The 12,386-nt window shown below is 37.3% G+C and overlaps 1 protein-coding gene across 2 annotated transcripts in view; it reads left to right on the top strand.

The window, feature by feature from the left end:
* The window catches only part of LOC138704731 (hemicentin-1-like), a 148,727-nt gene that overhangs the window by 23,719 nt on the left and 112,622 nt on the right, over positions 1–12,386 (top strand). The window contains exon 2 of one of the 2 annotated variants that reach the window (XM_069832903.1): positions 9,803–9,862. The exons of the other annotated variant lie outside the window; for it this stretch is intronic. Within the exon in view, the coding sequence (XP_069689004.1) occupies positions 9,803–9,862 (60 nt within the window). The remainder of the gene's footprint in view (positions 1–9,802; positions 9,863–12,386) is intronic. 2 annotated transcript variants of the gene reach the window in all.

Below are 12,386 nucleotides of genomic sequence, written 5' to 3' on the forward strand. Positions count from 1 at the left end.
GTATCAGCTACGAGGTTATTTAGCGTCGATGAGATTGGTGATAGCGAGATGATATTTGGCGAGATGAGGCCGAGGATTCGCCATAGATTACCTGTCATTCACCTTACGGTTGGAGAAAACCTCGGAAAAAAACCCAACCAGGAAATCAGCCCAAGCGGGGATCGAACCCGCGTCCGTGCGCAACTTCAGACCGACAGGCAAGCGCCTTAACCGACTGAGTCACGCCGGTGGCCAACATTTGTTACGATGAGGGAATATATAAACTATTTTATGAAAGAAAAAAACTGAAAAAATAATCGATTTTGGATTTACTTCACTTTGAAAATAAGCTCCTCAATTGGGCGGCTTCCTATTGGACTCCAGAAATGTCTCTAGTGCTGGAATATTAGTGAGGCTACCACCTTCAACTCTGCTTACCAATGACCGTAAACTTTTAATCACTGCCTTAGCATCGTCTTTAACGTAAAATACATTCACATCATTACCTTGAAGGCTAGTGTCAAGTCGACCTAGTTGGCGAGTTGGTATAGCGCTGGCCTTTTATGCCCAAGGTTGCGGGTTTCCCGGGCCAGGTCGATGGCATTTAAATGTGCTTAAATGCGACAGGCTCATGTCAGTAGATTCATTGGCATGTAAAAGAACTCCTGCGGGACAAAATTCTTGCACATCCGGCGACGCTGATATAACCTCGGCAGTTACGAGCGTCGTTAAATAAAACATGACATTTAGCTAGTGTCAAGAGTGTTCAGATAGTGAAAACATCTGATAAGTGAGATATCATAGGCCTACACAACCAAATAAAATTTGTTTAACTGAGGAAGTACAAATTTTGAGACAGTAAGAAAAGTTTCTTTGTTTTTTCCTTTTTAGTTCATCAAAGGAGCTTTTCTTTCTGGATAGTGCCATGGACTTCCTGAGGTCCGTGGGTCACTGTTGGAATCACGTCATTTAAGTATCTTCTTGTCCCGTGATCACAGTTTAAATTTTATTCTATTTCTAGTTCCCAACCACTATCCATTGTCGGATACAATACATTAGAGTCTCTTGTTACGCCATGATAGCTTACATACATTCTGTAACGAGATGCCACCTATTCATCGTCGAATAGAGCCCATCAACGTATTTTAATGTTATTCTATTTGGATCCTCCGCTATTCACAGTCGCATACGGTGCATTGCTCAGGCTTACTAAACGTGAACTCACAGAATCGTCTTTCGGAATAGAAGGGAACTGTTTGAGCGAGGAATATGAGGCCTTTTACCTGTAACCCTGCAAATCTGGGACATTATTTCACACGTACCACAAATCCACAATACAGAATTTCTGGCTTTATTTCCTGTTTCAAGAAAGTCAAGTTAAGTATTTTTTATCGTCTCACAAAAATACGTAATATACGACTTAATTAGTCTGAGCTTATGGCTGTTATGTATGAATGAAGAAATTTTGCTATTACTCTTCAACTTTTGAACCTACCAATATAAAATTTTTACAGCACACACACGCACACACACACACTCACACACACACACACGCACACACACACACTCACACACACACACACTCACACACACACACACACACACATATATATATATATATATATATATGTATTGGATATATATTTTGCATATATATTTGGGATTTTAGATTATCTTTCTACTTCATATACTTGATTTTATAAGAATTTTTAAACCTGAAAGATATTAATTAAATTAAAGGTAAGAACTTAGATACTTTAGGAACATTTTTTTCAGAAACCCTTTGCACTACAGATTCATAAACATTCAAGCATATTTCCAATGCATTTGACTATATTTTCCGCTATTTTAATCACATTATGATTATTTAGTGGATAGAAAAAATATTTTCCATTCTGAAAAAAGTTATTTAACAATTTTTATATTTTTTCATATTTTTCTGGTTATAAAATCCACAATAATTTCGATAACCATGTGAAAATGGTCACGTTTCTTCATTACCATACGAAATAGGAGTATGCAAAATTTTAGTCTTCTAGCCCCAGTAGTTTCTGAGAAAAATGCTCCTAAAATATCCACGTGTTTAACGTAAATTAAATTAATATTTTCATGTTTACAAATTTATGTAAAATCAAATATATGAAATGAAAAGATAATCTAAAAATCAAAATATACCTGCGAATATTATGTGTATGCTGTAAAAATTGTAAATTGATAGATTCCAAAGTTGTAGAGTAAAAGCAAAATTTCTTCACTTACCTACTTCACTTATACACAACAGCCATATGTTCAGACTACTCAGTTCCCTTAAACGGAGTATGTGGGCTTCTTATTTGCAAATATCGTCGCTTTATTCTAGACATGCAACTTTTTTCCGCCTTGTGAAAGGTGCGAAGTTCGACTTTATGACTCAAGAGTCTGTAGCCAACACTGCGTGGCAGATTCTTGGAAAATGAACACGCCGATAAACTGACTTATGCATATCAGAGAGAAATCGGACGTCATTGCCAAGATAACTACTCCCTAATATTGCAACAGCCATTGAAGGATAATTGCAACGTCAAAGGCCTGGAATCATTGCAATTATTTCTTTGAGCATTATTTATTAGTATCACACTTCACAGACTTTGATGTCTCGCTGCTGATCAAGCAGCTTCTTCTTCTGTCCGTATGTTATAAGCAGGCTTCGAGACTTTGGACCCGATACAATAAGTTTACTGTGCATGCACTATAGGTTGTTGACTCGTTGCAGGTAGTGAAAGGTAGAGATGTGTTGCGGTAACAACGTTGCTATTTAGAATAGAGTACGGTAGTATGGGAAAACACACATATGTACATTCTGAAAGTAAATATACATTACGCAATGATAATGTCAAAAGAATGTGAAAAGCATTTATTCTCCTGTCTTTTATGAGCATTTGTGTTTAAGTATATACAGTGTTAATGGTGGAAATAAACATGTAGCAATTTGAATTTCTTCATTTATCCTATTGGTCGTCTTTAGGAAGTGCAGTTACAGTACTGGATTGCAATGTACTACAAGATACATTCTCAGTGTCTCAAATGTAAATCTTTTTCGGTTATCTGCCAAAGTTTGTACTGTAGAAAACTGCGCTCTACGTCGCATGACGTGATAGGAGCAAAACGAAAAAACCTAACATCATTGCAGTCTCTAAGAGACAGTCCTTTATTCTCGGGTGACTCTATGTCCACTAATTTGTTGTTTATATTACACAGTGATCCATATTCGTTATTTTTACATAAAATTGATTTCCACTTCTGTTTTACACGTTCAGTAACCGGTGTACTTGGTGTCTCATTAATTCTCTCTGTCATTTCCTCAACTAATTTGAGGGCTTCCGGCATCTCTTGCTCTGACTTTTCTAATCGTGTAATAGTTTCAGACACAGTTTGAAAACAGGTTTGTATGAAAACCAAATTATTTGTCAGAACCTTCAAATCCAGAGCGTTTTCCTTTGCGTATTTGTTGACATTCATTCTACAGTACCCCCCATCCACTGTATGCTTTACCACTATACTCAGTACGCCGTTATGCGGATTTCCCACTGAACTGCTCTATCGGGTCCGAAGTCTCGAAGCCTGGTTATAAGTGTGAAGACCTTGTGGACTATTTCGACATCAAGAAACGGGTTTTCCTCAAATTCTAAATTCTTCTGGTTTGCAGTTCAGAAGTATATCAGGAAGTCTAAATTCGGTCATTCTTAAGACACGAGTATTATTTTACTTTCTTTGTTTGAGAATGTCTACCGTGGTAGCTCTAAAGTAGCGTATACGCGCTGTCATCCAACAATCCGTGATCAACCTTCCGTCTACGCGCAGTAGTGGGCAAACGTCAATTACGTTAAGGGGAGAGGATGGTATTTTTTTTTACTTTTTTCCTATTTGGTGTAAAATATTAATTTTTTGTATGTAGAGAGCTCATAGCTGTGGCAACTTAACCAAATAAAAATATTTTGAAAAAAGTTATTTGAAAAAAATATACCCAATGCAGGATTGTACTAAAACCGATATATCTAAACCATTTTTAAAGATAGATTCAAACAGTTTTTTGCAATGTATTTGCAAAAGCATGTTCTACAAACTATCTAACAGAATTTTGATATTAGTCCCTACGTTTGTAAAATAAACAATTAAAATTTAATAACAATTTTCTGATTTCCTTTCTTGCAAACAAACGGACGTATTTTTAAAATGAAATCAAATAACAAAATTCTGTTATAGAGAAAAGTTTCCTAATAGTCTAAAGAATGTGTGTTCTAAATTTCATGCATGTACCTTTAATAGTTCAGAAATTATATCCATTTTTGTCTGGCAATGTAGCAAAGAAAATGAAGTTACTGGAAACCGATAAAAGTGGGCGTGTGATTTAAAAATCCATAGCGCAGGAAGTTTAAAAATGACGTCTCAACATCCGATAAGGGCACAAATACCCACAAAATGTTATGCAATGCATTCCACATATATCAAAGAGTATTTTAAAGAAGAAAAAAATTTTTTTTTGAAAATTTAATTTACCGGAAACAACAATAAAAGTGGGCGAATGATTTAAAAATCCATAACGCAGGAAGTTTAAAAATGGCGACTCAACCTCTGATAAGGGCACAAATACCCACAAAATGTTATGCTATGCATTCCACACATATCACAGAGCATTTTAAGGATTTTTTTAAATTTACTCATTTTTCACCAAAAAATACCATGCTCTCCCCTTAAAGAATCTGCAACCTGCACGACATACTGCGATTCCTTTGAATGTGGGGTGGAGACAAATTTATCGCGTTTAACAGCAGATAACCATTTACTGAGAAGCTCAGGCTTTTGCAATGGAAATCTAAAAAGAAAGTTTGCGCTTACTCCTATACAACATTCTCTTCTATTAACACAATAAATATGTACTGATGTTCTCAGTCATTTTACAATATCCTAATACAATATATGTAACTAACTTACTTGTGAAAAGAAATTTCCGAATCCTTCTTACGTCGATTCGTACAGTTGTATGCGGCACAACTATGCACCATGATTCCACTTACGGAATTTATATAGGAGTACGATGAAAATAAATGATAAAAGAACACTATTTGTACGGTTATATGAAGCACAAGAGCACACGATGGTTTCACTTATAACAAAGAAATATGATTAAAATACTGTATAAACACTATTTGTATAGGCCTCATATGTAGCACAGTAGTAGGCCTACACTGTGATTTCACGTATATCACAGGAGATCGATTCATTTAAACTATATAAACACTATATACACACACTATTGATTAAATTAATACGCACTTACTCCTAACACATTCAATAATACTGAATAACCTTCTATGTTATTTCAAATTAGGCGGATTCGTGATGTAAACATATTGTAGTCACATGGCACTCACCCTCAAGATGGAGATGCGCGAAAGTGTTCAATTTCTGGTCGAGGAACAGCGCTCGTAGTGAGTCTAGGTTAAACTTTAAAACGTCTTTGGGTGGAGAAGGAGAGTTTGTACCTGTGCAGCAGGGCAGTGGTGGATTTGGAATGGAATGGAATTTAACCACAGTCTAGTATATACACTCGCGAAGCTCAATACGTAGTGAATATGCAAACATTAGATAGTTGCTCACCACTAGGATCGCTAATATCGCCTCATTACAGGCAATGCAAAATAGTACCGTCACAGTCTATTGTTTCTAGCACCCTCAAACTCAAGCTTCGTGACTGTATAGAGTAGACTGTGATTTAACTGAGGGGGACACAGATGGCCCAGCACTGCGGCCTATTGAGATCTATTGCTCTAACCCTCGATATGGGAATGAGTTGCGTGCCACAGATCCCCTACGCGCACCGCCCTAACCACATGACTCCCTTAACGACCGGTCCCTACAGCCGACAGAAATCCATATACCATTCCTGCTTCGGCAACTTCCCCCAAGACCCCCCTGTCGGTCCGAGGCGAAACTCCTCCCCTGAGTAGGTCCGCCTTGGGTGCTCGTTGCAGAAGCCATCCAACGTCGCTTAACTACAATCCACGGAGGCCGGTCGAGAGAGCCAGCAGCTTCGGGAGGCCGCGTGTAGAGTGATCTGAAAAACCAGAAACGGGATGATGAAGAAAGGATAATTGGGGTGAGGGAAAAACCCCAAAAAAAAAACCTCACCCATGCAACTCATCCTGATCGGGAGTCGACAGCTGGGGTCAGAGTTAGACTCGCTAACCCCTCAGCCACAACGGTGGACAGTGGTGAGTTTACTGTGGAGTGAAATCTGTAACAGCCACACATAATTGAGCCAGTAGATTATCGTTACTTAATCGTAATCTGCATTTTGATTCCACGATTTTCAGTTTAAAGAAGAACTGTTCGTATATGTATGTTGATGCAAACTTCGACTGTATTTTGGTTACAAATGTCAACTGTTGATATTTAGTACTGTCTAACAATCGAGAAATATCAACAACTATCAGACCTTCACATTTATATTTCAAAAGTATGTCTGTCTGCAAGGCTATGAGTTCTGTCTGGAAACCAATAAGTGCAGTTTTAGGATCGATAGGCAGTGGGGTCAGAAAAAGAGAGAGAAAAAAATGATTTTATAGCTAATCTTCTGAAATCTTGAATCGTTTCGTCGTGAAGTTAGTTTTTATCGCTTCCAAGAGCGTAATATACTTCACCAAGGTTTCGCCAGGAATAAAGCCCCGTGAAGTAATAGAACTCTCGTTCCTTCAAATGTCCCATTCAAAAGATCCAATTTTGTCATGAATGCTTGTACTATATTGTACATATCTACGATATTTTATCTCGACCTTGTATTCGCAGATTGAGTTCATTCAGATGTTCACAAAGGTCACTGAGGAAACTGAGATCATTATTATCCATTCTTCACAGTCGAGTTCTGGTAGGCCTACTTCGTCGCCCTAAGTAATTAGTGGTATTAATAGGTTATTTTACGACGCTTTATCACCACCTTAGGTTATTTAGCGTCTGAATGGGATGAAGGTGATAATGCAGGTGAAATGAGTCTGGGATCGAGCACCGAAAGTTACCCAGCATTTGCTCATATTGAGTTGAGAGAGAACTCCGGAAAAAAAACCTCAACTTGCCTCGACTGGGAATCGAACCCGGGCCACCTGGTTTCACTGCCAGACGCGACATCGTCTCAATTTTTCTCATTATATCCACATACCTCGAGTGGGCTGACAAGACGTCAGAAATCCAAATCGAGTGCACACAAACTCTGTTTGACTTCAAATTGTGGTTTTCTGTTAACGTACCTACAGTAACGCATACAGAATGAAAAGTAATTAAACCGACAAACTCCGGGAGGTTGTATGGGACACCAAAACAAATAGTTTTCTCTAATGTCATGTTGTGCTGTGAGACACTATTTTTTATTTCTCTCCAAGCAGGCTCACCTCTGTATGTTTTGAACATTGCGTATAACTGAATTTGCGTTGTCCTATCCGTGAGTGTGTCCCATTTTAATGTTGAATTATTACGACAACGTTTGAGAGCCCATTTTTGTAATATTTTCCAATGTTTCAATATGTTCTAATCTGTAAGTATCTCAACATGCAGCACCATATTCCATTGCTGAACGAACAAGTGACTTAAATGCAATCTCTTTGGATTTATCAGAACCCTTTCTTAGTACCCTCATCACAAAGTTTAACGGTCTCCATGCTTTTCTCGCTGTGTCAGTGACGTGTTCCTCCCAGCCGAGATCGCTGCTAAATGTTATTCCTAGGTATTTACATTTGTTGACTTCCGGAATGTTAGTAATAGCCCGAATTGTATTCTCACCCAAGGCAGGATATTGGGTTATTTCTGGCATAACATGGGTCCTGCTTCTAAGACTCGGTCAAGCAATAGTTGCTTGCTATATTACAGATCACTCCTGATGCTGTATTTCAGGTGGCCAGAAACAGAGTTCAGCTCTGTCAGCTCAAATAGATGAGGGAAGGAATAAGAGCAGAAAATTGGGGGAGGGGGTAATCTGATCAAGAGCCTCGAACGAGCAATGATACTTGCAGCGCAAAGTCCTAATCTAATCTAGACTACTAAATATCTAATAGACAAGTGTATACTCATTAATCAATTGCATCATTCAAATTAGGTAATACTGTACTGATAATTGTAGGTGAATTCTATGAATTCACAAATATTGAATGATCATATAAACGTACAGTACACCAAATTATTTGACACAAACTTATATGCGCTTCCTCTTTTATAAAGTTCTTAGGTATCATATGAGCATATGTATGTATATTTGATATTTGATATATTTTCGTCACAGCACTTCTTTACATGTAATGGTGTACCTCACATTTCTCTGCATCCGGTGGCACCATTAACATATTATTACAATAACACATTATTTGCAGTACACGTGTACACAAATACTCCCAATTACCTTTTTATTACTTGGTCTAATTTCACCTTCAGTATTTCTCCTACATTTCATTTGCTATTCTCTATTTGTTCATTAATCCTAATATATCTAATATTATACACTACTTTCAAACCCCCTTTTTCCTCTAACTACTATTCACTAAAATCTCAATTACACATTTTTTCTATAAATTATCATATTGAGTTATTTGTCCTATTTGTTCTTTGACCTTTTATCCTAGCTTTCTCTTATATTCATTTACTGTTCCAACGTTCAAATTTAGTACTAATTTTATACTGCCACTTCTTCACTTCTCTTAACTCTTTTTTCCACTATTTTAACTCATTCCTATTTGCGCTCACTTTCACTTTCTCACTATTCTGCTTACACCTAATCCTTTCTCACTATTCGAACTTCCTATAAATACTTATATTTTAACTCTACACGTCTGATTATACACGTCCTCTCTTCCCTATACTTCTCGATCTTTTACAGTTTCACTTTACTTGAACTTTTTGATCACATCCCCACATTTTTTAATCATATCTAATACCCCTGCCACATCCTCAGCTGTCGCAGGTTCTGACCTTTCTTTACTGTTCGTCTCTACCTTATTTCTGTCTCTGTCTTTCTTTCTATTTATTTCTTCTTCTATTCCTCTTTTATTCTCCCCCACGCTTTCACTTTCATATTACTAGATTTCCACTTACACTCGCACTCTTATTCTTTTCACTACTTTCTTCCCTATCACTTCCTGACTCTTGGTTTCTCTTTTTATCGCCCCTCGCCTTTTTTCTAGTGCCCGTGTTTCTTGTTCTGTTATTGTATGCATTCCTTCTGGAGTGCGCTAACCTTACCGCCATCGTATGTAGACAAGGAATCCACTTACGCTGCACGATCACGTTACTGTTTTCTTCTCCTTGTTGTGTCATCATCTTTACACTTCCTCGTGCGTTAGTATGTGGGTTACTATTCACTCCTGTTACGATGTGTTGATCTGCGACAATCACTTGTTCCGTCCTTGAAGTTGGGATGATTTTCTTCCACCATTCCTGCTCCTTCCCTCCGCTTATGTAGCTAACGTCGACTCCCTGTTGACTTCTTGTTGCTTCCCTCTGCTAAGTTGAAATATGTCCACTGTCCTCTTTCGTTCTTCTCGTTAGTCCAAATTCTGGATGATCTTCATTCCTCAGGCAAAACTCCAGGTCGTACCATTTCCCGTTCACTTTCAGTTTATCCTCGTACATTTTAGCAAAGTGACCTTTCGCCCTCGCTGCGTTATATGTATGTATATGTATTTAATAACTATGCCTATATCCAAAGTTTATGCGAAAATAATGAGAAAGCAGGTGGAGATATGGGACAAAAGATTTGCACGAAATGTGTACACAGTTCAAAATTCCTCTTTATTCATCTTTGCAGATTTCTACACGTACCGGTACGATTATTTCCCGGATGCAGACAGTTCGGAAGAGGACGAAGGTAAATTTATTTCTGTCAGATTATACACTAAAACAATGCCTACCAGGAAGCTTTCCATAAGGTGTACATATCGCAGCCTGGCTTACCGTCAAGCAGCACAAACTTAGCTAATTTTGTTTTACAACAATAACTATACGTGTCGACTTTCTATGCTGGAGATCCGAACTGCAATTCGGTCAAGTTAAAAGCTTGTGCTAAATAAGAACGGTAATGATTTAACGAACTAATGAATAACACTGCATCTACTACTGCCGCTTCCCTCGTCACCATAGCACTATTTCTCCTACGCATGGCAGCAGAAACTTAGCACTTGTTCCTTTGATCAGTCAATGTCAGATTCTTTGCACTGAACCCCCGCTCACATTCGGCTGTAGAAATGGGAATAATTTACAAGATCCTTCACAGCGGGCAGAATGAATTTTGGATTTTCTTTGTAGACACGAAAGTTTTCACAAGTGAAGCCACATGTTTTCACTTATTACACCTTCCTATATGAACGAGGTATAGACATACCACCGTAAACCACACGTTCACATTCATCTAAGGGTCTTGTAGCTGGATTTAAAACTGCTGCATCCGATAAAATGTCCATATCTTCAAAACGACTCTTAATATTGACCGCAAAAAGACTGAAAAAATTGCTTTCGGATATTTTCAAATTTTTGTTCTTCGTGGTCATAACTGAAATTCTTTGGATTGTATGGTATTCCTCTAACTCTCAAATTATCTTCTTCAACCGTGATGAATCAACGATTTTTAATATTTCTAGTGCTTTACGATTACATCTTTTTCTGTTTCGCCTTAATAGTTGAAGATGTACGGTTTTGCATATAAAAGACACAGCTTTCAAAATTTATAGGGGCTCACATTGCAACCAGTTCAATTTACAACAACCATTTTGTCAGGCATTACACTTTAAAAATTAATCCACTCTTGGGATATCGGGAACCATCTTGATTCTTTTGTTCGAAAAGAAATATCAAAGCACTCGAACAGCATTAAATGAGGAAGCAACGCAACTTAAATTAAACACACTCCCTAGTTTTAGAGTTTCAGATAACAGTTATTTTGATGCGTCTTCTAGCAACCTCTGATTTTTGGGGCTTTGAGAAAATTGTGAAGATTAATATTAAAGTTTCAAATTAAGCTATGAAACAATGATTCAATATTATATTTTGTAAATTGATACCATATTAATTAACCAGTTAAGCTTCCTTTATGAAAAGGTTGTCAGGTTTGACAAAACGTAATTTGAAAAACACACCTAAAACGTAAAAAGGTTTACATTTGAAACGGTTAGGGAATCGAATATATAAATTGTCAGAAAAAATTACACCTAAGTAGCGTACATCCTCATTTGGAGTTAAGCAAGGAATAATAGTAAGCTATCATCAGAAAAGTTGTAGTGTTTTGAATGCCATATACGGCGAGAAAAATAATAGCTACGGATTACAAATGATGAGTGACTGATATTAAAGTTATGTTTGGGACGTTTACACACGTTTGTACAATGTTTCTGACTAACAACAGAAATATACATTAGTTACGTAGCAATATGTATTTGTTTAAAAGACGTCCGCCACTGATGTAACGAAGCAACGGGTTACCTTACTCTCTTCGATAGCGCATGAAATAAGTTCATCATGGGGTGAGGGATAAACAAACCACCCCTTCATATCAGTCGCCCACGCAAGGTCGTACACCTCAGATTCATACAACTTAAATTACATGTGTTCGAAACCGGAGAGGTCTTTTGTAGGAGCTCTGTAATTACACGCAATGTCTTCAAAAATGTAAATAATAATTAAAGAAGTTTTGTTAGAAATTGTTGTACTTTCGTCTATCATGACACTAAAATTAGAAAATGATTTGATAATGTACTTCACTAGAGTTTGTTTCATTTCTTCTTCTCTGGACATAATAATATTCCTACAAGCATGATTGGAGCGTAGCATATTCCCTACTGAAACCACATTTTTAACTTATGCAGTTCAAATTACCATGGGATAAGTTCTGAATGACAACGTCTGTTTAGCCCTCACATAATATATTAATTTAAAGAGACTTGCAGTTGTGTAGATTTTCTCTTGGCTTTGTTTATTCCACAACTTCTCATTTTCACTCACAGATCCTTGCTTCTTTCAGTTATCAGTATTTTCGTGCATTTTAAATGAGATTTACATCTTGAATGATCACCAATTCTACCATTTAGTTTTTTTTTATTATGAGCTGAGTCCCAACTAGAAAAGTATTAACGATTCTTACACGCTTCATACTTTCAGCATTAAGTTTGCGTATTTGAGAACACGCTTAACATATACCGGCAAATAAATCATTGTAAGACAACCAAGACTTCTCCTTTGCCAATTTTGAAAACGCGAAAGAGGAACACAGTTTCCACCTTATTTACACTATCTACCAAAAAGTAATTGGACACTGTTTTTGCCCCTTTAGAACCTCGTGGTACCACCTCTTGTTGCTATAACAGCAGCCACCCTGTCAGGCATATTCTCCACTAGTTTGT

The sequence above is a fragment of the Periplaneta americana genome, chromosome 1, assembly GCF_040183065.1.
Source record: "Periplaneta americana isolate PAMFEO1 chromosome 1, P.americana_PAMFEO1_priV1, whole genome shotgun sequence".
Classification (NCBI taxonomy): Eukaryota; Metazoa; Arthropoda; class Insecta; order Blattodea; family Blattidae; genus Periplaneta; species Periplaneta americana.